We start from the raw sequence: 25,650 nt of genomic DNA, 5'->3' as shown, positions 1-25,650 counted from the left end.
TCATCAAGCCATGTATCAATTGATGAGAATAGAACCAAGCACATTGTAAATTATAATCGATCAGAGAGAGATTACATTAGTATACAACTTGCGTGTAAAAGCCCGAATTCAATGGTTTGGTATGAGTTATCACGTGTTATGACACATCCGTTAAATGGCCATTCCATAGGCCATAAGCAGAAACTCTCATCATGGAAGCAAACTCGGACACAGTTAAGTTGCAAAGGAGTTGATCTAAAGAAACTGCAACCAACGGCAATATGGATCTGTCTGGCCAAAAAATGCTCATGAATGATCAGATTGCACTCCTATATAGTGTTTAGATCTCAAGCTTATGTAGCTGCAACCAACTTTCTGATCTTTCTGTCATGGTTCAACATAGCACTCACACTCTCAACAACCAATATAATCTGCACAGGTAAGAATATACAACATCAAAATAAACAAAACTAGATGAGGAGCAGGGTCCCAAAAGCTAGGATGCGCACTTATGCAATTTGAATGATCTGCTGAAACTCCATAGAACAAAACTGCTTAAGGGAGTCCAGCTAACCTCAGAAGAGACTAGGCAAATTATCAACTAAAACAATAGGGATTCAAACCTCAACAATGATGTTACAACATGAATGATTGTACTGCATCCTATATGTTCAATGTCTAGACAACTTCTATCTGATGACATGAGCCATGACTGCATTGGTAAGAGCAGGTTTATGGGGTTCAAACTTAATGGCCAACGTCCAAAGAAAGGAGTGACCTACAATGTCCTCACATGACTGGTTTCTTGCTTAAGAAAAGATGAAGGCAAGAATGTGTTTCCCTACTGATAGAATAAGGTGATTATAGAAGTAGTTCATTTAGATTAGCAAACAAAACCATGATTACTCAACCTTCTTATCTATGAAGAAGCCATGTCACTCTACTAGAATACTATTAGCTGTCTAGCATAGTATTCCATGACAAAGAAAGAATACAAAGTAACACCAGCAGGTTTTGAATAATTAATGCATGACATGTTTCACAGGTCAGATATCAATTGATTTGACCCGGAACACTCTTAATGCATGACATCTTTCACAGGCCATACATACCAAGAAATATTCCAGTAAAGTACAAAAGCAAACCTGGAAGCAAGCATAAGCCATTCCTGTTGCAAAGTAAAAGTTGGCATTGCCGGTACCCTGCAAAGGTAGTAACTATTTGCATAAGCACCTAATGCATATCTGGCATTACCTTTATGTTTAAAATACACTAGGAGCAATAATGCATAAGCATAGAAATGAAGCGGATATATACCCTCCATATCCACAAGTTGTGCATCACAGGACTAAGAAGGGAAACTCCAACAAATCCGCAGAAGAGAAAGAAGGAAAATTGCATTTCTGCAATGTGTAATGGTCAGATATAATCCAGTTAGGACCGTAATCAAGTGAAAAGGGTAAGCTTAGTACCTGCTAACTCATTGAAAAACAAAGCTAACAAAGCCAAGTACAGAGCTGAGTCCCCAACCTGATCAATTTTGAACCAGGTTAAGCAGGAGTCAAGATATAATCATAATGTATTGCAAAAAACACAAGCAAATACAATACCGAGCAATTTATTCGACTTGATGAAAGTTAAGACTAGTAAAACTGATACAACCATTTATAACTTTGAAGAAGTTTGAGCACAGCCACAAGAGATAGCATCTGATAGTTAACCAATCATGCTAAGCATTTGTAAAAGCAGCTTATGTTTTGTCAAACAAGGTAAATCTCAGAAACATAATTTCAGAATCAGCCTAACATATAGGGGTGTAAATGGGGCAGGAGGGGGCAGGATAGGGAAGGACAAGCCTTGATCCGCTAAGATTTCAACCCACCCCGCCTTGCCCTATTTAACAATTTTCCATGTTTTTGCCCTGCCCTACCTGGCTCTGCTTAGACCCGTCCTTCCCCACCCCATTTAATTTTTTTAATCCAGATATAGTCCACATAGAATTTAAAAATGTGAAGAAGTACCGGGAAAAAAAAGAAAACATAATAACTTGTAAAGGAATTTTACTGTGCCTTAACTTCAAATTATCAAATCTTTGACCCAAAAGAATCCAAATTATTTGTTGCTTCCTAGATCAGTGTTCACAGTTATTAGTGTAAACTGTGAATAGAGTACTGGTGTATAATGATTATAAGTTACATGAAGAACATAAAAATGGACTGCTAGTATATTTTCAAATTCCATACCATTCCTAGCTACAAATGCCAATGACCAATAATGAGAAAATCAGAACCTATCATCTTGACCCGCACCTGCCCCGCCCTGTTATTTATTTCTTAAGAATAAATTTACCTGCCCCGCCCTACTTAATTGCTCGTTCCCTGTCCCGATAAGGACGTAATCTGCCCCGCCCTGCCCTTGCCCTGCCCCATTGTCAATCCATACTAACATAGAAAGATACATGTATGACAGCATCATGACTGAACCAAAAGTGTTAGACAGACTTCACAACTAGATAGAGTACTAGATGATAAATTCAGCATCCTACTGACAATGGAAAAATCAAGAAACTCTCAACTACACAGTCTTCACACATCCTCTTAGAAAAGGGGACTGCAAATTGTAGAATGATCACCCCACCCCCGCAAAAAAGAAGGGAAAAAAGAATCACAAACATGATTCCAGTTATCCTGCAGACGTCATAATTTCACATATTGACAATTATCTCACGATGTAAGAGGCTGAAGCGCTCAATCTTCTAACATCAAATTTAGATTTTTTAAATATTCATGAGTGAAGTGAAATTCAGGAAATAGAGATCTGTAATGGATAGGATTTAGGCATTAAAGATTGACTTAGGAAAAAGAGTACTTACTGAAGGATAGGGTTTAAGCATTGAACAGATTGCCATGTAAACAAAAGCCAAGAAACACGGTCGGTGCTTTAGCCTTATGGCTAGTGGCAGGATCATGAAAAGGATGTTCACATGAAAAACAATCAGAAAGAAATCTCTGAAAAATTCGAAGACCTCAGCAAAGAAGTACCTGCAGCCAAGATGCACAAAGAGGTTACTGAAAGAAGAGACAATTCATGGAGAAAGCAATTCTATAGTCACTTACCACAAAACACCTATGTTTGGAGACAAATCTTTAACAGTAAGAATAAACCCATAGGTCCTGCAAGTGAATAAATGATCCCGAGCTAGTAAGTCTTGGCTACATGAATCCTTTCTATCAATATCCCTCCTTTTAAACCCAGATCAATTGATTATTTAAAAGTCGAGGTTGTCTAGGCAATGACGAGCACAAGAAAATAACTAGTACCTGTTAAACATTTCTAAAAGGCCACCATAGTTTCTCATAAAGATGCCACACAAAACCAATGTATATAAGGTCCAAATAAAAACCCAGACAAAGAAGAGTCCAACTGGTCTCCATGAGAATTTTTTTTGTTCTGATAAGCCATTTACCACCCGGCCTTTACTTGAGTTGTCGGCTTCACCTTTCTTATACATCAGGAACAATTTTCTGGGGGTTGCATCTGGACCATTACCTAACAGCAAGATTACCTGGAACGAGAAGAACCTAATAGAAATTAGAAGAACTCATAAACATTGATGTTCACAAACTAAAGAAGACAGGCTTCAATAGGTATGTCCACTCTTTCCTTTTAAACTTAAGCAATATTTCATCCTTTTATAACATTATGACAAGAAAAACTTACAGGTATAATCAGAATTGTCGGATAGAGAGACAGATGAGATGCTACAACCCACCCAAATGCTGCCAATGGGGCTACTCCTGTACACGAACGAGTAAATTAATCAGTTCATATACAAGCACCATAAGAAATTCTCTTTTTGAAAAGGAAAATGAAAAGCTATATTCACTACAACAAGATGAAAATCATAGAATATGTCCTATCAAGAGCACCAAGAAGGAAGGAGCATATATGCTTAGTTTCCCCTTCAATAAAAGCAAATATGAAGATAAATGGAGTGGCGAGGAAACTATATAAAAAGAAGAAAAGAAAAAAATCACTAACATATAAAAAGGATTATTGACTTCTTACGGATGCAGGCTCCATAAAGTGACAAGATAATAAAAAGATTTTCCACAGGGGTTGTATTGAAACCCACACATGTGACTATAGTTAAAGGGTTCCACAAGTACACAAGAGCTGCAATATCCTCCGATGGTAGAATCTCTGAAACAAAAGAATGATGGTTATTGCATCATTAACTAGTGAAGAAGCAAATAAATTTCGACATTAAAGCTGAATATTCACCAGAAATTTCAAAGAGCTTCCCCAAACCCAGCGATTTTAATCTCTCGTAATATGCCATGCGGAGTTTAAGGCCAGTTGCCTGGATTAGCATGGCAGAGATGAAATCTGCAATCACAGAAACCAAACTATATCCAAAAATTGGTTGAATGTCCATGTGACTTCATAATTTTTAAAAAGCTACTCAGAAATAATGCTGCATGAGGAAGTAACAGATAAAACTCAAAATGAGATCTTTTCAATCTGCAAATTTTATAGTCTCAGGCAAGATTAACAGAACAAAATATTATTCAGCACTGATGACTGAAGTAATGCAAAAATGGAAACATGTTACATGCAGGTAACTCGATTCAAGCTGTATGACGTCTGTCTCATGTTAAGTGTCTTCTCTGTTTTGGTTTGTCCAAATGAGTCTAATTTCTCCAAAGGAAAACTCTCTGTACACTCTAAGAAACTTAATTTTTTGATAACCATACTCTATAATACCTTTTCATCATCATTCTACTAAAAGCACATTCAGCCACCCCACCCTGCACACTTATTCTGGAACTTCTCTATTTAAAAGAAAATATGTAGGTAAAGAAAGAAAAAATTAAGTGCTATAAAGTGATGATGATGGAAGCAGATAATACAGCAAACCAACTTTTGTGCTTTAAGCAGTTCTCTTGACGAAATAACAAGAACCATAGCAAACAAGCATTTGTTATAATTTACAAACAGCTCCCCGAAGTTTCAAGGAAGTCAACCAACCATCCTTCTTGAGAGTGCAGGTATACAAAGCTACTCAGAAGTCAGAATCATTACTCTTACTTGGATCTTCTGGAAAGAGCTCAAGTGTTTACACTGAATGCTTTTATTTAGTTAATTATATAGTAAAACAGGGTAATGCTCATCACCCTTCCATCTCCGTGCGCTTCTTGTACTCCTCACCACATTTAATTGATATAGTGACAGCTAGGGACAATGAATATAGAATCAAGAATAAAGGAAAATGCCATTAACTGAAGTTCCTTAGAAAAACATTAACGAACCCATTCACACGATAATCACTGTATGATCTTTAATACGATGCAGCCATTAAAGATTCTATAGTAACCAATCATTTTTTTTCCGTGTAGGAGTTAGCAAGAAGTTCTTTAAATGTTATTTCCAAAATTCAATGATGTATGAAGTTAACACTTAACGAGTGCAAAGCTTAATTATATATCCACGCCAATATATATGCCTTAAATGAGTATTTGTATTTTTGTGGAAAGCAAGAAAGAGATAATACCTGCATAGAAGATGATAAGGCTGTCCTTCAATTCTACCAATGACATCAAGAACAAACAAAATAAGCCACAATAAAAGGAAAAAATCAACAACAGAGTGTGAACGTATGAACAAATGCTTAGCTGAAGCTAAATATTTTACTTCTTCATTGTAAGCGGACCGAGAACCGAGAGCAAAAGCGGTGAACCATGATACATAGAACCTTCCAAACAATCAAAATCAAACATCAAACAAGTGAAACTCTGACCACATCGAATTAAACAATCATGAAAATAAAAAATACTCCCTGCCTCCGTTCACTTTTACTTCTCAAAGTCAAACCATATGAACTTTTACCAATACTTTTAAGATGGAATTTCATCAAAGGATTGCAACTTATATGCTTTGAATATCTAAAATACAAATTTAACATATTGAAATAATCTAATTCAACTTAGCTCCGAATATTAGTCAAATTGACTTCTTATGCTAAATATGACACTTGAAAGTGAACGGAGGGAGTATTAAGCTTATCACTTGAAAGTATAGAAATATAGGAAACGTACCGGCATACGGCGACATCGATGACTGCGTTAACCAGTAACCTTCTGCCACTGTCAAGAGTAAAAAACAAAACAAAAAAAAACAAGTTAATCAAAATACTTAAACTTATACATGGATGTTCTGATGAATAATTATGAATTCCGGAAAGGTGAATACGTCGGCGTAGACTGGTGACCGGAGTGGAAACTTCTGGACGAGTAGCTAAGTTAAGGTTTTTGGGGAAGTAAATGAGAACTAATCTGAAGATCACTGATGCTACTGCCCATCTCCAAAAGTGTGGTTTCGTTTTCATATTCTTCTTCTCCTCCTCCTTCATTATTGCTACTGCACCAGAGCTTCCAGATCCAGCTCCAATGGCTGTGGTAGCAGAGTTACACCGATCGAATTTCGAACCGAAGAAATGCCCAACTTGTGACGACTCGTATGGTGATTTTAGATGGGCTTGGTCACTTAATTGGGCCTACTCTAGCGCGCGCAACATATTCATGGATAACCGATAGCATTACTATTTAAGTCATAGCCGTTGCTAGGGGTATTCATGGTTTGATTTCGAAAAACTCGAAGAAATAATTAAATCGAACTAACAAATTATATGCATATATTTATAATATAATATTTTTTATAAATAATTTAAACATCTTATATATATATATATATATCAAATTTTATTTATAATTTGTTTGTGAAAAAAAATGAGCCCAAGATAAGAAGTCCAACAAAAAGGCCAATTTGGATCCAAGTCCAAAACCAACAAAAATAAAATAAAAAGCAATAACAATCAATTTTAATTTCTTGTTGGTGGATAAAAATCAAACCTCTTCAAGGTTTGTAGGGTCATAACGAATGTCTGATGAATTGTTTGGTTATCCTTTGTTTGCTAATTAATTTGTTTTTTTATTTTCCGGTGTTTGAATTTTATTTTTGTGTATGATTATTAATCGAACAGTCAAATCAAACATAATTAGAAATGATAATAATTAAACTGATAAATATAAATTGAATTATCTTTGATTTATTTTAAATTTTAAAAATAATTAAAATAATTCAATTTTGATTTAACAAATAATCAATCCGAATCAACCCATGAACACCCCTAAAATAAATAAGAGTATTTCAATCTGTAGAATTCCATTAAATAAACAATACAAAAAAAAAATCATCAAATTTGAGGATAAAAACTATAAGGAACTTCAATATAGGGGTGGAACACTCCTCTATTTTGGTGCTTGATTTTCCAAAAGTTTGGAAGAATATTTTCAATCTTTTTTTAAAAAACAAATGCCTATATGAGTTCTCTATTTTTTTCTTTATTATTTATTTTAAAGGTGTTGAAATATCAACATATTGATGTATCATATGAAATAAATTATATCTTATCAAAATTGTAATTTTGCTAAAGCATATAAAATTTATGAAGATCAGAAAAGTAGAAAACTCCAGTCAACTTTAAGACATGAAATATGATGCGTAAATTGATTGATTCATTAAAAACATCATTTTGGTATTCCTCCAAAAAATATTACATGAAATGATGATAGTTATCTCTTAATATTATTTTATTTATTATCAAAAAATAAAGCTAATTATCGAAAAATAAAGCTAATAAAAGTTATTTAATATTAAAATCGTTGACTTACACAATTTGATCGACATATTTGGAGACTATTATGAAAACATAACTCTTTCAAAATTATCATGTGGGGTATTTACCAATAGGAATTAAATTGACCAAAAAGGGTTATAAAATTAAAGCTTACCTAATCTTTATTCTTACGTTCAAATGGAGAAAGAGAAAGGAAATAACAAAGCAAAACTATTCGTGTTTCATACCATAAAAGGGATTTTGATATAAATCCAATATAGATAAAAAAAAAAATAGTAGATGATTTTTTTTTCCTATGTCAATGTTATATTCTTAGTGAACCCATTTATTTAGTACTCATAGCGGATAGAAAGTGACAAATATATTATGAAATTAATAAAGTGTATTTAAGCTGATTAAAATATCATAATTATAAAAAAAAAACAACAATAATAATAAACGTATATATATTGTTGGAAGACCGAGGAAGAAGACAGCAAAAATAAAAATCGTGTGAGTAATTTCTATCGATATTATTAGACTATGTTCTTGTTTTACTATAGATTTTGAAAGTAAATTAAAAATATCACTTGTTCATTTGGTCAATTTTATCACAGAATTTCAAAAATTAATTAGAATATATTATCCACTCGCGAAATTCCATTTTTTTTTCTAAAAAGTAAAAGAGAGATATATTCAAAATAAGTTTCAAAACTCATTTTTTTAGAAGTTTCTAATTAAAGGTTAAACGTATTCTATTCGAATTATATTTCTAATATTTTTTTAATATCAATAATAGTGATTACTGATTAGTGTTATATACTTATTTAAAAATAAAAATAGGGATCCCTTCACTTGGGAGCAAAGATTATTTTATTTCCTTTCTTCGAGCTTTTTGGTCCTACATTTATGCCAAATCACACTATAAGTCCCCAATCGACTTATTCCCCAAGATATCCAAATTTACAGTCAAGGGCCTTATAAACTTTTTTACAAGCAAAGTCGCGGAAGTTAAAGAACATTATCGAAGGAGCAAGCAATTTCCCTTTATTTACTTACAAGTCCCTCAAATTCCACCCTAATTTCTATTTCAATCCCTCTATAATTATATTCCTTTCTGCTCTTTCAGTTTCCCCCAAATACTATCTATCTATTTTACTCTTTCACGTTTCCTTCACAAATCAGTTGTTTACAAAGATCGGAGAATCTCTGTTTCTTCTGCAGAATTTTGGGGAATTTTTTGTGGAAAAATGGCGAGACCTAATCAAGAAGAAATCGAGACATTCATGAGCATTACTGGTGTTTCTGAAGCCACCGCTATTCAGAAACTTGAGGTGATTTTTTTTAATTTTTTTTTTTTTGCAGTTCTGATTTACTGCGATTGTTAGCGGAAGAGTTTTCGGATTGTTTTTAGCTTATGATTATTGCTTAGTGTAGTATTTAATTGCTTGCAATTGATATTTTTTGTGCTGTAATCAATCATCTGAGGTTTATTGTGTTTGCTTGGTAAGTTACTTTTCTGTGTAAATTAATAGATTACTGTGATTGTATTGAGTTCCTAATTTTCATTCAGTTTAGTATTTTAATGCTTAGAATTTATTTTCGTTTACTTAATTTTAATGAGCTACTTCAACCATTAAAAAAAATGTAATCAGCTACTTCATCTGCACTTTTGCTTCCTATATTCAAACTTATTGAACTTTGATCAACATTTTGAAACTATTTTGGTATGGTATTAGGAGAATTGTAACTAGAAGTATTTTTGTGTAGTTTTCGGATATCTAGATTTTTAAGAAAATAAATTTAGATAAGAAAACATTTTTTGAAGTTCTGATTACTGAAGTTGCTAATCAGGGGCTTTCGGATTGTTTGCAGTTCCTGATATTAGCTTCATCTACTATTTTATTGTTTAGACATTAATGTTTGATTTGTGTAATCAGAACCACTTTCCACAGTCTCAAAACATTTGACACATTTTGTTTCTCCAAGCTGCCAACTAAGTGAATTCGATCTAAATATCTAATGTATTCTTTCACGATTTTGAAATGTGGAGAGTTATGTTTTTTAGTATGGATAAATCAACTGCAATTAAGCTCCAAAAGTTTGTCAAATTGACTCTCTACAAGCTAAAAATTCCAAACAAATTGGTTTAGAGGGAGTTAATTTTACTGGTTTTGTAGTTTGTATCATGATGTACATTTGGATGAATTGGATATGAACTTGACGAAGTGACGGATAACTTAATGCTGCTGATTGTGGGGCTTATTGCGGCAAGTGTAATGAGGAGAAGTTGGTTCTTGGCTGTTTGATACAGTTTATTCTTCAGGATCTGGAGAGAGGTCTCTATTTGGTTGTGGTGTTCAATTTTGCTGGTTTGTGTTTTCTAAATTGGAGCTATTTCATCTGTTGTAGTGTACTAGTGTTTTGTGCAGCCAGATATCATTTTACAAGATAAATAAGTTAGTAATGAGGGAGAAAACATTCGCACACAAGACCGTATACCAAAAACTATAGAACCTACACAATTATATTGCTCTCTACAAATGTCACCCAGCTTTCTATACAGCAGCAACCTCAAAGATGCACCAGAGGAACTATGAATAAAAGTCTATTCCTTCCTTATATGTGTAAGGGCTTGGGTGAAGACATGGATCACCTTCTTCTACAGTGTAGGCTAGCTTCTTGCTTATGGTGTGAATGGTTTGGTTTATCTGGGTGATGCCAGGTTTTCTGAAAGAAGGTCGTGTAGTTGGGACTATGGAAGATGGAGGAGAAAATGCTGGGCATGGAGGGTTTCTCCATTAGCACTTGTGTGGGTTGTTAGGAAAGAGAAACAAGAAAGCTTTTGAAGGAGTAGAGATTGATTTTGACAGTCGAGGAATAACCTCTCATTCCTTATTTCTTTTTGGTGGACCCATGAGGTTCCTCTTTGTAGAAGAGATTGGATGATGTTCATAGAAAACAATATCTTTTGTCAGTATCTTTTTGGGGTATGCAACAAGTGTACAGTTTTTTTTCCCAAACACTTCAATAGAATTATTTACCTTATTGACAAAAGGAGGTTATCGTCGAATGTATAAAATCATCTATGATGATCTAATACCTCGAGAGTTCCTTCTATTACTCTCTTTCCACAAGACCCACAAGTGGCTAGCGGCAAACATCCTGCAGCCAGACGTTAAAGGAGCTTTATTTAAATACTAGCTAATATATGTGTCCTTGTGGATTACTTTTGAATTTGATGGGTTTGTGCCTTGGGCATTCTGATAATCATCAGGAAAGAATCCTTGGAATCCCAAAGCCTTGAATTTGAAAAGAAAATCCCACTATTTTATGTAGACAATGATAGGTGATATTCCATAAAATCATGTTCTCATCTAGAACCCCCCTCCAAAAAATAAAACAAGGCATGCCTGGCTATGGGTGAGTGCTCCACTCTATGTTCCTTTTCAGTCGCGTCTTACCGGTATAAGAGGGAGATGAATGGAGAGGTGATCTGGTCAAAACATACATGTGACGTATCAAGTTGTAGTCAAGAAAATGATAGAATTTCAGGAGAATCTAAGCAATGCCATCATGTCCTTTTGTCTTCTCTATATATTTTTGAGAAAAAAAGTTGCGCGTGTAACTGAACTTAATGCTCATAGGATCTTGGTTCGCCTCCCCTGCCATACTCGATAGATCTAGAATCTACTGCAAGGAAATGATGGTGATCAAATTTTCATTTTCCCCCACAATTAATATTAAATTAATTAAGTACCATATTATCCTTCCGATACATGACCCATCTTTTGCTTAATCACTCCCCACCACCTGGAATAAAGAAAGCCAGGAGTCTTGTAGTGGAAGCTTAAATGTACGCATGAAAGAACATCCGTGAGACGGTAGTTTTTGGTCGAGTGCTTTTCTTTCATCAGGTGTGTTTTATCTTCTTGAAGTTTGGTATTCTATTATCATCACACAGAAGTTACTAGACAATCTATTGATTGATATAAGGTTGGAGATGCACTTTAGTGTGTGTTTTGCATCTTTAGGACATATTTTGCAAATGTTCTGCCATTGTCATTACTTGGTGCTTGACATAAAAACCACTGCACTTGATATAGGAGCTCCATATATCTGTTCTTTTGTTCTTTGAATGGAGTAGTTTTCTTATCTTACATGCTGTGTTGATAGGAGCATGGCGGGAATCTGAATGAAGCTGTGAATGCACATTTCAACCAGGGGGACATCAATAGGTTAGTAATACATGTCCTTGGTCTCATTAGTACATCGTCCCTTAGTTCCCCCATTGTGCTTGTTTGGTAGTTGATTATTTCTTCTTCTTCCTTTAATTAATTTTGTCAGAAGCTATAATGATCTTACTTACTGTCAGTTGCTGATTGTTTCTAATTATGCAGAGTACATCCAGCACCTGTTGCTGCTGCTCCACACGAGGATGATATGGAAATAGATGATCCGATTACAGAGGAATTTCACAGACCTCCCTTTTCAGTTTTTTCCTCTTCTAGAAGTCCAAATGCTTTCTCCGTTCTTGATCCTAGTTTCACTCGAAGTGTGTTTGACACCAATCTTACAAGCCGTGCTCCATTTGTTTCACATCCAAGACAAGTAAGAGAGATCCCTATTGAGGTGAAGGATGGGGATGGACAATCTGGTCATTCTAGAAATGCTCCTGTTATTGAGGATGTTACAGACGCTGACCAGACCCAAGGCACAGAAACTCGTGGGACTGTCATAATTGATGAGGACGATGACGATGACGAAGTAGTTCCAGGTCCCCTGGCAACACGTGCTGCCAGGCGTGATAGAACAAATGATGATATCCTTGGCGGTGACTCTACAGCAGTATTCTCAGGACCAAGTGCTCCTGGTGGTGATGTCTTGCCAGACTATGCCAATGATATTGAGGAGGAAATGGTTCGTGCTGCAATTGAAGCTTCCAGACGTGACGCTGAAATGTCGACCCAACAATTTGACGTCAACAGTGTATGTAGTGATATTGCTAGTTGTGATGTCCTTAGAGCTTCTTCCGCTTTCAGTCATTGATATTCCTTTGTCATGCTACAGGATCTAAGTGATCCAAGGCCTCAACCAAGGGAGTCTCATCTAGAGGATGCTCAACTTGCACATGCAGTCTCTTTGTCTTTGAAGGTTTCATTTTTACTATTGCTATACTTTTTTTTCTAAGCTGGTATTTCTCATGCTAACACTGAGGAAATTTAGGCTGCTGAGCAGGAGAAAGCGATGCATGAAGAAAGTAAAGCTATACCAGAATCAGAAGGTTATAGGCCAGCTGAAGAGAATGAGCATGGAAAATCAACAATTTCAAATGGAAGGTACTGGTTATTGTCTGTAATATTTTTTTGTGAAGATAAAATTTCTCTATGTATCTCTTTGCGCATTGCTTACCCGTTGCACACTTGCAAGCGGGGCATCCCTGCTTCAACCTACACCTACCCTCATGTATGTACTTTGTCAGAGTAAAGAGAGCATGTTTCTGCTTTTTTTGGATTATCTAACTAGTTTCCCCAGGCAATTTAGATCAGAGGTGGGGAGTTCATCCGTCCAAGATGAAGCTGAAGATTTAGAAGAGGAACCACTGGTTTGGCGCAGAAGAAAACCTATATCTTCAGGTTCTGAAACAGCTCAGGATGTCGAAGAACGTGTTGTTAGCCCATTATCAAGTCCTCGACAGAATCTTAATCACTCCCCAAGAAACGGTGCTGACTTCCAGTCTGATGAGGTATTTTTTTCGCTGTTTTAGTGGTAGATGTCGTCATACATAGTCATTTTGGCTCTGGACTGTGCATATGTTTACCCTGTACTTCCATATGATTTCCTTGAAGTGGGGTGGCATGTCATCCCTGGAGCATGATGAAGCTGTCATGCTTGAAGCTGCAATATTTGGCGGAATACCTGAGGGTACCGGGTATCGTTTGCCATCTGCACCTCATCAGCCTATTCAGAATGGTGCTGATGGACCTATGGGCCCCTATCAATGGCGCATGCCTCGTGCCCCATCTCCGTCTCTTGTGGCACAGCGTTTACTTCGAGAACAGCAGGTTAGCATTTTAAGCCCTCAGCTGCAATTAAATTTAGCTATTACTCACCTGATTCTGCTTCTAATATTGTACGTAGGATGATGAATATCATGCTGCATTGCAAGCTGATAGAGAAAAGGAATTGAAGGCCAAGCAAGAAGCTGAAGCTGCACTTGAAGAGAAGAGACTGGAGGAGGAGGAATTACGAAGGAAAGCAGAGGAGGAAAAGGTATAAAGCACCATATCTCTGGCCTAAAAAAGGGGGAAACAATGGGAACACTGAAACCCGTGCACTTTTGTCCCTCACAAACTTTATCAGTAATGTGGATTTTTTGTCATTCAATCTTCTTTCACTATCTGTTTTTACATCATTATTGTTCTTCAACACGATTTTCATTTTAGTTGAGTGATATGCTCCCAGCCTCTTTCTGTTTGTACGTGTCATGGGGTGTTTGTACATGCACACACAAAAATGGTTTATCCTTTAGGTGGTAAAAAATCTCATTTCTCCTTCTCTGTGATTGTTATTAAATTCGAAGGTATTGGTGAAACCCATATCTCATCTCTGTAGTAAGTAATGTCTAGATAATCCGATGACTTTAGAATCCCTGACTCAGTTATTGATCAGGAAATGGAGAGACAATTAGAAGCAAAAGAAGCTTCTCTTCCTCAGGAGCCCAAAGCAGATAACGAGAATGCTGTGAATCTTGTTGTGCGTATGCCTGATGGCAGCCGCAGAGGCCGACGCTTTCTCAAATCTGATAGATTACAGGTATATTGGTGTTCAGGTGACATGATTACTGCAGATTCTATGGTATTATTTTATGAATGATTAACTGGATCAACATGTGCTTTGCAGTGTCTTTTCGATTACATTGATGTTGGCAGAGTGATCATGCCCGGCACATATAGATTGGTAACTCTCTTTAACTTGAGAGTGGTGTTTTCCTATTTGTTGGGGTTTGGATAATGCATGTTTTTAAACAAATGCTCCTCAGTTTGTTGCTCAAGAGTTGTTTCAACATTCAAAATTGTTAGGAACTTCCACTTTGACAGTAATTGTGTTTTGCGAAATAATTGTGTTGTAATGAGTTCATACACGTTTAAAAATGGTTGTGTACTTCATTTTTCTTGGTTTAGATAGTGTGGGTGGGTGGGTGTAGCCTAGTGATCAAGATATGAAGCGGGTTGAGAACCACGAGTTAGTTCAAATCCCAATGAAGGTAAAAACAATAGGTAATTGTTCTCATCTGTCCAAATCTTGGTGGACAGAGTTACCTGGTAATTGTGTTGGTGGGTGGTAGCAGGGTATCCTGCGAAATTAGTCATGTTGCTTGCAGTTTGTCTGTCTCGGACACCACAGCTATCAAAAAGAGAAACTGATGTTGAATATTTGCTAATTCAATGTCTACTACATGCAGGTAAGACCTTATCCAAGGCGTGCTTTCAGTGATGGAGAGAGTACCCTGTCTCTGGACGAACTGGGGTTGAACAGCAAACAAGAAGCCTTGTTTCTGGAGTCGATATAAGTCATTCACGTTGTAAAGTAGTTTCAGATCTCTTCCCAAAAAAATAGATTTATACATACATACATACGTGAAAATGGTGTTCATGGGTTGGTTTGTTTTGGTTGTTTAACATCGCTGCATATTTATCTGGTTGCTAGGGAGAACGCCATTGATGATCATGGTTAGTCGGGAGTATTCTAATGATTTATGGTGCTTTATATGTGGAATTAAATCATTTGCTTTTTGAAAATCGACAAAAATAGTATAAAGTTTGTCAAATGGTTATGTGACATAAGCTGGAACTTAATGAGCATTATGGACCAGCTTTTGAGAAATACGAGCATACTACTTCTGGGTTCATTTTAATTGTCATGTTTTAATTTTTCACACGTCCCTCAACTAAAATGATTATTTTACTAAATTTTTCTTATTACTTGTTGATCTCAATAGCTTAAAGTTTTTTGGAAACTACACTTTCCACATTTCATTTTGTGGGTTTTTATTGAATGTTGTACTCTTTTGAAATCTTAATTTAATACTATGTTTTAGTTGCATTATTCTCTCCACAAATGAGAATTATTTTGGATAAGTAAATTGTAGTAAGCACGATAATTAAAATGGGTCGAAGAAAGTATGTGTCTAGTCACATAATGAACCCAACAAGATATTTGACCAAATCAATCTGATGACTCTTGGATTTCACATGTAATACTGAAATCAAGTACACTAGAACTTATCTGCCTACAACGGCAGCAAAGAGTTGTAAACAACTTTTCTTTAATAGTCGTAGTTTTGTGATGTCCTAGCTAGCTCGTGTATACCTTGATTAGTTTTGACACAGGTGTCGAGTAGCTTTATTCATTAAAGCTAGGACATATAAGAAGATTATCTAGCGTTTTTGTCTCTGAAATTGTACTTGACCATATTGTGAATTCATTTTATTGATCACTAGATCACACCCTTAAGTGTGAGTCACAATAATCTACATTGATATTATCTTAAGCGCAAGTTTAGTTTTCTTCTTTAACCAATCACACAAATCGTTAGCAAGACTCCAACTCAGTAATTTGCTTACTCCAATATCGTTTTATCTAAAATCTTAAATTGTTAAACAATTATTATTGTAGTCTTAAATAAAGGTAACTAACTTTGTGTGCTTTCATTAATACATCAGTCTTTTTTGGCAAGTTGAGTTGATCTCAAATAATTAAGATTTTAGAAGAAAAAAAAGAGGTCATTTATTTCCGTTTTTGCTATGTAGTTGAACGTTCACATACTCTTATGGCCAGGGTACTTAATATAAAAGTTATTTGATTCATTTTTACTTGTTCAATTTTGATTTGACATACCTCTTAAAATGTAATAAATAAAATGATATTCAATAATTTTAAAAATATATCGAAAAATAATTATAGTTAATAATAAGGATACATTAGAAACTAAATGATGAATGAACATCTATTTTTAGTATAATGAACAAGTAAATATGGACGGAGAGAGTAACAACATACCCAATGTAATCCAACAAGTGGAGTCGTCTAAGGAGGGCCGTGTGTTTGAGGTAGAAATATTGTTTTTGATAGATCATCACCTCAAGTTAAATATTTCAAAACAACTTTGAAAAGGCAATACAATATAAGTCATGTAAAAAATAATGAAGAAATGAACAATAATAACAACGAATAATACGATAATCGGAAAAAAAAAAAACAAGTAATAGAATACTACTAATAAAAACTAAACGACATTAACTATCTACTAACTTTTTATCCTAATCCTCGATCTGCCTAAAATATTTATCTTAAGGAAAAATCCTTTTGGCCAGAAAATTTGGCCAGAATTATATTTTACCTATGTTATTTTATTTTTTAAGAAACATGTTTACCCTTTTAATTTTAATACTTTTTAACTAAAAAATAGAAAAAAAACCAGTTCATTTTAAAATAAAAAAATATTATAATTTTTAAAAAATTTCTGACCAAATTTTCTGGTCATTTAGCATTACCCTTTATCTTAAAATGTGTGTAAAAATCTTTAAAATACACATAATATGAAACTATAAAACAAAAGGCATCACTCCAACGTTGGTACGAATCTTTTTGCAACTGGCCCCCCTTCTTTGTCCTCATTGATATGTCCATCATTAAAGCAATCTAATTAATTAAACTAAAATAAATTACAGTCCACTATCACTGGCCTTTGTACTGTAATTTCCCTGATTAGTCAGTTAATAATTTGTAATTTCCCAGAAAACTTCACTAATTAAAATGGTTAAACAAAAAGGCAACGGTCAAGTAAAAAACGGGTATCATGAGACATGCATGTGCATCGGACGTGACTTCACCTGCACCGTCTAAAAGAACAAACAAACAAAAAATATTGCTTAATACACATGATCGTGCCCTTTAACTTGATTTCGGGACATTTTTTTTTTAACTTTGAGAGTGAATGAGTAGACACTTAAATTTATATATAATTGAATAAGTAGATACACACATTCTACTTGACCTGTTATGTGACAATTTGTGTCATACGCTCTTACTTGTATTATACCACGTAGGACGTGTATGACTACTTGTTCAACTTTATACAAATTTAAGTGTCTATTTATGCACGTCCAAAACTGAAACACATAGATACTAGTCGATGTCAAATTAAATGACATATTTATGTATTATGCCAAAAAAAAACCCGCCTCCGTTCATTTAAAAAAGTGTTTTCAATTTGCAACTCTTTAATTCTAACTTAATATGTGATAGACTTAAGACCACCGTCCACAAATAACATTTTGGTATATTTCATGTATTTTTTTGTTAAAGACCATAAATTTAAAAGTCTTTTTTACTTTGTTAATCTTGTTAAGTTAAAATCAGACAAACAAGTTATAGCAGAGTCCCGGTAATAATTTCACACACTGTTCCCTACAATACCAACTCTCTTTCAACGGTTATATTCCTCTGACATATACCTCAACGGTCATATTCTTGTTCTTTTCCACCGTCTGATTAAGATCGGACGGTGATAGATCAAGGTTCCTCTCTCCCCTTTCTCCAACATCATCTTTACCAAGCCATGATTTGTTTCCCTCTAGAAGTAAAAAACAAGAAGAGGGTTGTTTCAATCTTGATATATAAAATAACACAGTTGTATATGGGGTTTAACTTTTTTGGGTAGTGGGGCTTTGGGAAGTTACTTCTTTTTCTTCAGTTTTTTCTCTTTGGTGATTATAATGATGATGATGATGATGACAGTTGATTTGTCTGTTTACGCATATGTTTGAAGGCTTAAGGGGTGATTTTCTTGGGGGGTTGGTGTAGATTTTGGTTAAGTTATAGCTAGGATTTACTTGTGGGGTTGTTTGAAATCTTGTTTGGTGAAATGGGTTGCTTAAAGATTCAATTTTTAGGGTGTTGATTGGTTTAGATTTCAGCTAAGCTGGCATGGGATTGTTGAAAGTGTATTTTGCTGAAGTGGGTAGCTCAAAGTTTCAGTTTTTCTGCTGCATTTCTGGGAAAAAATGTGTTCAGAGTTTCTACATTCATGTTGTGAGTTCTTCTTCTTTCAATTCTTTGGGAAATCAAATTTCTAGATAATGAGTTTTATTGTACTGTGAAAGTTTTTGGAATCCGATGATCTTATTTTGGTAGGTGTTAAAATTGTTGATAATAGGAGAATTCTTTCCAATTCTTTGATTCTTTCTATTGGTGTTTGTGTATTGTTGTTGATTCCATTCTTTGTTGCATATAGAAATATTATATATAGGACACACAGATATCACATTTTGTTTTTTTGGCATCGGATTCCAATTTTTGTTTTTCTTGGAACTTCACACACACTCACATATAGACATTGTTCTGTTTCTCTTGGATCATCTATAGAAATTTAGCATTAACATATTGTATATTTCATAGTGAAAATATATACATATATAGAAAGATAAGAGAGACAGAGACATAGAGAAGAAAAGGGTTGGGTGAGTTGGAGTTGAAAAGAAAAGAAAAAAAATTGGAAGGGTGTGAAGAATGTTGGCTGGTTGTTCTTCTTCATTGTTGTCACCTAGGCATAGATTAAGGAGTGAAGCATCTGCACAGTTTCAAGCTTGTAATTTCCCTTCAATGAGCACACAAAGATTGGACTTGCCATGTAGTTTTGCTAGAAAAGATACCTCAAGGTCCCAGTCCATTAGTAGGCCAGTAGGACTTTCTGTTGAGAAGCCAATTGAAGCAAAGAACAGTACTTGCTCTCTCAAGCAGAACATTCGTCTACCGCCATCCTCGACAAGTGCTCAGACATCATATGTAGAAGGTAGGAGAGAAAGCAAGGATGAATTTTGGGAAAAAGGTAGGAGCTTGAAGAGGTATGCTGAGCAGGGATGTATTGATGATGAGAGCTGCATGAGCAGAGCTAAGAGGAAAAAAGGTAATAGGAAGTCAGGTGATTGTTCAGAAGATGGCTATGATCTGAGTTTGAGCCAATTGGGTGGTGGCGATTTCTGGTTACAATCAGGTTTCAACGCGGCGCGTTCAGTTCCCCTAATTGCAGGCCTTCATCCACCTCAAGCAGCACCATTCTCCTTTTCTTGTTCCGGAGAGGAAGAGAGTGTATGTTATGTGCCAAATGAGGTGATATCACCACCTCTGCCTATGTCAAACAATCCTTGGATTGAATCTGTAGTGACTGAGATAACGAGTTTTGGTGACAAGAATGTCTCAACAAGTCAAGATCTTGCCAGAGAGGCCTCAGTATCAAGTGCTTCTTTAGACAGCCATGGCTTGGTTCTTCGGCCTAATGAGAATCCCGGGGAGCATGAAATAGGCAATGGTTCTAGGCTACCTAATCCAAATGACAGGGGTGAAGTTGTAACAGCACATAATGGGCATAATAACCATAGGGAGGATGATGCAGCTGAGCTGATCAGCTTACTTGTGAGTTGTGTTGAAGCAATTGGCTCAAGGAATGTTACTGGTGTTAATCAACTGATAGCTAGGCTAGGGCAGCTTGCCTCTCCAAGAGGGTCTCCAGTAAGCCGGCTTACTGCTTACTTCACCGAAGCTTTAGCTTTGCGTGTTGCAAGGATTTGGCCTCATATCTTTCACATTATACCCCCTCGGGACCTTGATCGTTTAGATGATGATAGCAGTACAGCATTGAGGCTTTTGAATCAGGTTAGTCCAATTCCAAAGTTCATCCACTTCACATCAAATGAAATTCTGCTTAGAGCTTTTGAAGGCAAGGACCGGGTTCACATTATTGATTTTGACATTAAGCAAGGGCTGCAGTGGCCTAGCCTGTTTCAGAGTTTGGCTTCTAGGCCCAACCCTCCTACTCATGTTAGAATTACTGGTATAGGAGAATCAAAACAGGATCTTGTTGAAACAGGAGATAGACTTGCCGAGTTTGCTGAGGCGTTGAATCTGGCTTTCGAGTTCCATCCAGTTGTTGACAGGTTGGAAGATGTACGGCTATGGATGCTTCATGTAAAAGAGGGGGAAAGTGTTGCAGTGAATTGTGTGTTACAGATGCATAGGCTTCTGTATGATAGTTCTGGGGGGATCCTGAGGGACTTTTTGGGGTTGATTAGAAGCACAAATCCCACCATTATTCTGATGGCAGAGCAAGAAGCTGAGCACAATGAGCCTAGCTTGGAAGCAAGACTTGTCAACTCACTCCGATACTATGCTGCTGTCTTTGATTCTATTGGTTTCAGTCTTCCATTAGACAGTCCTGCCAGGATTAAGATAGAGGAGTTGTTTGCTCGGGATATTAGAAATATCATTGCTTGTGAAGGACGGGATAGGACTGAAAGGCATGAATGTTTTGGGAAATGGCGGAAGTTGATGGAACAAGGGGGTTTCAGATGCACAGGGATTACAGAAAGGGAACTGTTTCAGAGTCAAATGCTGTTGAAGATGTACTCATGTGAAGACTACAGGGTCACAAAGCAGGGGAACGACGATGCTGCACTTACTCTGAGTTGGTTAGACCAGCCTCTATGCACAGTCTCCGCGTGGACACCCATTGATGCTGCTGGAAGTTCATCCTCTTATTATCAGCCAAGTTGATTGATTGTTCTTTCGTCAAAACTCTTCATTCATTCATAGACACACAAGCCGTTGTTCTTTTCGTACACAAGAAAAAAGGTTAACAAATTCTTTGTAGGTAGTGTCATTCTTTCATTCTTTATTGCAGATAGATTTGCCAATCTGGTAAGAAAAGAAAATCTTTTAGATAAAAATGCATAGGGGTCAAGGTTCATTTTGTTCGGTACCTTTGATTTCATATTTGTATTCATTCTTTATTCTTCTTGTAAGCTAGGTATTCTTTCTTAGTTCAGTATATTCAGTCAATTTCATCAATGTATTATTTCTTTGGTTGTGTAATGATTTGTCATTGTTTCTCATTCAATTGTAGCAAGAAGATATCCAGATATTGATTTCAATGAAGTGATTCTTTTAGTAATTTTCTCATGTCAGTCACAATTTTTTTGCCTTCATTTATATTTGTATGTTTGAATCCTCTGTATCTTTGAGGGCAAGGAGAGTAAAACCCAAATGAAATATATATTATATATATTTTGAACATGATCTTGTCTATAAACAACTATACGAACACAGCAGGAAAACATATACTTGAATCTAATACACAATGCAAGGTATATCACTGATAAGAGATACCAATGGTCATTTTCTTGCCTTGGGAATCAAAAGCAGCGGTTCTTTCTTTTGTAGTGTTACTCCAAACTTTTCAGTCATGTCTAGCTCAACAGGACATTTTCCACAAGGAAGTTCCCAATCAAAGAAATGAACAAGTGAAGCAAGGACTAAAGGAATTTTTATTGCTGCCATTGGCAGAGCTGGGCATATTCTCCTTCCTGCACCAAAGGGTAAGTACTCAAAGTCATTCCCTTTGAAGTCCATATCAGAACTCAGAAACCTCTGTGGTCTAAACATGTCTGGTTCTTCCCATATCAAAGGATCCCTTGTGATAGCCCAGATGTTTACTAAGATTTGAGCGTCTTTAGGAATTGTGTAACTCATCACTTGGCAGCTTTCGATAGCACGATGTGGAAGCAACAATGGTCCTGGAGGATGCAACCTAAGCGTTTCCTTTACACAGGCTTGGATATAGGACATCTGCAGCAATTGAGATTCTTTTAGGTAATCACTTTCACTGAGTTCTATCTCGAGCTCCTCTTGAACTTTCTTCATTGACTCTACATTTTTCATCAGTTCTGCCATCGCCCACTCGATTGTTGAGGTACTGGTGTCTGAACCAGCTGAGAGTAACTCCTTCACAGGGTTAGGGAAACTTGTTATATACTACATCCCAATAGAAAACTCTCAACTTTCTTGAGTTTAAAAAGAAAAGTGCTAAAGGCTCAATGTATCGGTATATTAGTTGTATAACAATAGATATGCACAAAGACTAACATAATTACTTTGATTTTCATTTTTCAAATACTAAATACTAACTTAGTTTATAGCAGAAAATGAATTTTATAACTCAAATTCTGAGAGAAGGAGAGGAAACAAACCATTAATAACTGGTGGATTCTATCGTTGGTAAAACCATTATCAAGGAGAGTTTCCAAGAAATCTTGTTGGCTAGAAGAACCCTTCTCTCTACTGTTCCTTCTTTCTTCAAGAATCGGTTCCCAGTTGGAACAAAGCTTTGTCACTAAATCTATAGATTTTTTTTGCAGACCTTGAAGATCTAATTTACCTAAAATAGGATATAAATCAGATATATTTGGAGCAGAGAGCACTTCCACTATTCCCCTTACAAGACTTTTTATCACACCATCTTCTATTTCTTCCTCCAAATTAACCATATCCTTAGATATCAGAACATTACTCAGCATGTTCAACACAGTTGCAAAGACTAGCTCTCCAATATTCACCACTTGACCTTCTTTTGACCTCAAGAATTCTACCAATTCCATCACTTTTTTCTCCCTCAGACAAGCTTGAGACTCCAATACTTTTCCAGCGAAAAGCTCGGTTCTGCATAAAGTCCTCAAGTATCTCCATCCACTGTTACATTCAGATATCCATCCCAATGATGTCTTGTCAAGATCTGACCCTTTTGATGGAGCAGCACTTGGAACATCTCTCCCTGACAGAATTTTATCATGGGTTTTGAGGATTTCTACAGCAGCAAGAGGTGATGATCCAACAACTAACCATTTAGTTCCAAGCTTTAGGGACATAAGAGGGCCATAAGTTTTTGCAAAATTTGTCAGAGTTATGTGAGGCATTTTTCCCATTTGAAAAATATTTCCTATGACTGGCCATGGTGTTGGTCCTGGTGGAAGTTGTGTAATTTTGGATGATTTGAAAATTTTGAAGATAAAAAAAATTAAGGGCAAGAGGAAAAATGGAAGAAGGAAAAAAATTTCAAATTGCTGTGCCATGACCTGCAAATGAACAAGTTTTTTTTTCTTACAAATCAAATATATTTTGTGTAGAATTTTCTACTAGATTTATTGAAGTAAACCTCATAAACTATATCCTGTAGTAAAAAGTGTATCTACTATTTGTGGTGCAAGTGATTTTGTACTAGAATTATTGTGAATTGAAAGTGATTGATTCTAGATTAGGGTGATGTAGGGGAAGATATTTAAGCTGTCAATTTTCTCTCTGTTTGTCATGAAACAGAAATCTTACTAACAACTATAGGAGGTCATTTGGAGCATTTCTTTTTTTATATAGGTGAACTTTCCATATGTATTTCTTTTCTGTGTTCTTTCAAAAAAAAAAAAAAAAAAAACAGGTTCAAACATCTCTTGTACAATAAATAGACAATCATTATCTAGGTTTTGTGATGCTACATGTTCTGCCTAAAATGTTATGCCACTACTTTAGCACATCCATCTTAGCATCCGTATCTCTGCGATACTCATCTTGTGAATACTGGTCCATTGTCATCAAGGGTAAGGAGAGTAGACCCAAGTGAAACATTTTCACTTGAAAATTATGCACCTGGACACACATGATTTTATCTTAATAGGACTATAATATAAGTTCCCTCTTATCACCAAAAGAACTTCTGTTTATAATCACACGAGATTACAGGAGGACAAAAAATACTTGTATCTAATGCACAGGGATAAAAAAAGGGGAACTGTTGGATGATTTGAACAACATTTTTGATGAAAAAAATTAACGGTAAGAGGAAAATTGGAAGCAGGAAAAGAATTTCAAAAGGCTGAGCCATGACCTGCAAATGAACAAGTTTTTTCTTCTTCTTTCAAATCAAATATATTCTAGTTCTAGTGTAGAATTTTCTACTAGATTTATTGAAGTACTTATCCTGTCGTTAAGCTAGATCCTGTAGTTAAAAGTACTTATCTACTATTTGTGGAGCAAGTGTTCTTCTACTTACTTGTATTATTGTGAACTGAAAGTTATTAATTCTAGAGAGCCTGATCAATTTTCTCTCTGTTTGTCATGAAACAGAAATCTAACAACTATAAGAGGTCATTTGGAGCATTTTCTTTTTATAAAGGTGAACTTTCAATCTTTTTTCTTTCTTATTATAAAAAAGCACAATGAGTTCAAGAACCTCTTGTACTATAAAGACAATTATTATCTAGGTTTTGAGATGCTCATGAATGACTTGCTTAAAGTTATTGCGCGTTCTGCCTAAAATGCTACCCCACTGTTTTCTCACATTCATCTTAGCATCCACATCTCTGATACACTCATCTTGTAGATATTGTTCCATTGTCATTGAGGGCGAGTGAACCATTTTCACTTGAAAATTTATGTAATCGCACATGATCTTATTATCTTGATATATAACTTGCCTCTTTATCACCACAAAAACTTCTGTCTATAACATGAGAATACAACAACATGCCTAGTATAGTCCTACAAAGTGAAGTTTGGGTAGGGTAGAGTGTACGCAGACCATACCCCTACCTCAGAGGTGGAGAGGTTGTTTCATATAGACCTAGGCTCAAGAATAAACAGTCCAAAGCAGTCCAGGAGAAAAAGTAATAGGAATATGTTTTCTTAGGAAAATATATTTTGGATTGGTTTTAAGAGTCGCCACTTAATTTTTAAGAAAAAATTAAGAAAACTGTTGTTTTCAAAAGACTAAAACAGAAATCTAGTGAAAACTTAAAAAAGGGTTCGAAGTTCTTATTAACATTCTAGGAAGGTTTTAAAAGCACCTAGAATGTCCACTAATGTGGTTATCCAGCAATTGATTATTTGGCTAAAATAAATTAACTTGAGCATACATGACTAAGTTACGAAAATAAAGAGTTTGAAACTTGAAATCATTTTTTAAGGGAAAGGAAAGTATTATAAGAGCATTTACTTAAGTGAAATATAATAAATATTAGGGTCAATTAAAAAATGAGTTGATTTTAATTTTAATTCAAAACGGCTTTCTTTTGGGGAGTTGAATTTTTAGAATCTTAAGATCAATTTTA

General features: G+C 35.5%; 4 protein-coding genes across 5 annotated transcripts; 2 read left to right on the top strand and 2 right to left on the bottom strand.

Annotated features, from left to right (window-relative positions):
* Positions 1-6,504, bottom strand: LOC102580226 (phosphatidylinositol glycan anchor biosynthesis class U protein). The gene is made up of 14 exons (XM_006358812.2): positions 6,232-6,504; positions 6,078-6,125; positions 5,674-5,734; positions 5,534-5,566; positions 4,264-4,388; positions 4,048-4,182; positions 3,700-3,776; positions 3,300-3,544; positions 3,096-3,152; positions 2,852-3,020; positions 1,452-1,509; positions 1,297-1,382; positions 1,125-1,181; positions 1-410 (listed from the first exon to the last, which is right to left on the bottom strand). Exons 1-14 carry the CDS (start codon positions 6,389-6,391, stop codon positions 333-335), a joined length of 1,389 nt encoding a protein of 462 aa, XP_006358874.1. The 5' UTR covers positions 6,392-6,504; the 3' UTR covers positions 1-332.
* A 2,264-nt stretch (positions 6,505-8,768) lies between these two features.
* On the top strand, positions 8,769-15,567 carry LOC102579677 (plant UBX domain-containing protein 8). Of its 2 annotated transcripts, none has more exons than XM_006358811.2 (11): positions 8,769-8,991; positions 11,834-11,895; positions 12,058-12,646; positions 12,728-12,811; positions 12,884-12,996; positions 13,202-13,403; positions 13,507-13,722; positions 13,799-13,930; positions 14,330-14,473; positions 14,561-14,617; positions 15,123-15,567. In XM_006358811.2, exons 1-11 carry the CDS (start codon positions 8,908-8,910, stop codon positions 15,228-15,230), a joined length of 1,791 nt encoding a protein of 596 aa, XP_006358873.1. In that variant the 5' UTR covers positions 8,769-8,907; the 3' UTR covers positions 15,231-15,567. The 2 variants fall into 2 exon arrangements, with proteins under 2 accessions (XP_006358873.1, XP_006358872.1); XM_006358810.2 differs by having other exon boundaries at positions 8,770-8,991; positions 13,193-13,403.
* A 2,634-nt stretch (positions 15,568-18,201) lies between these two features.
* LOC102579355 (scarecrow-like protein 28) lies at positions 18,202-21,668 on the top strand. The gene has a single exon (XM_006358809.2). The coding sequence runs from the start codon at positions 19,232-19,234 to the stop codon at positions 21,269-21,271; it is 2,040 nt and encodes a 679-aa protein (XP_006358871.1). The 5' UTR covers positions 18,202-19,231; the 3' UTR covers positions 21,272-21,668.
* Positions 21,669-21,750: 82 nt separating this feature from the next.
* LOC102594046 (probable (S)-N-methylcoclaurine 3'-hydroxylase isozyme 2) lies at positions 21,751-23,863 on the bottom strand. Its single transcript, XM_006358853.2, has 2 exons — positions 22,744-23,863; positions 21,751-22,498 (listed from the first exon to the last, which is right to left on the bottom strand). Exons 1-2 carry the CDS (start codon positions 23,620-23,622, stop codon positions 21,890-21,892), a joined length of 1,488 nt encoding a protein of 495 aa, XP_006358915.1. The 5' UTR covers positions 23,623-23,863; the 3' UTR covers positions 21,751-21,889.
* Positions 23,864-25,650: the final 1,787 nt, after the last annotated feature.

This window comes from Solanum tuberosum, unplaced genomic scaffold (assembly GCF_000226075.1).
Source record: "Solanum tuberosum cultivar DM 1-3 516 R44 unplaced genomic scaffold, SolTub_3.0 scf00281, whole genome shotgun sequence".
In the NCBI taxonomy this organism is placed as follows: domain Eukaryota; kingdom Viridiplantae; phylum Streptophyta; class Magnoliopsida; order Solanales; family Solanaceae; genus Solanum; species Solanum tuberosum.
The sequence above is the reverse complement of the archived record's forward strand: the minus strand, read 5'-3'. Positions and strand labels throughout refer to the sequence as shown.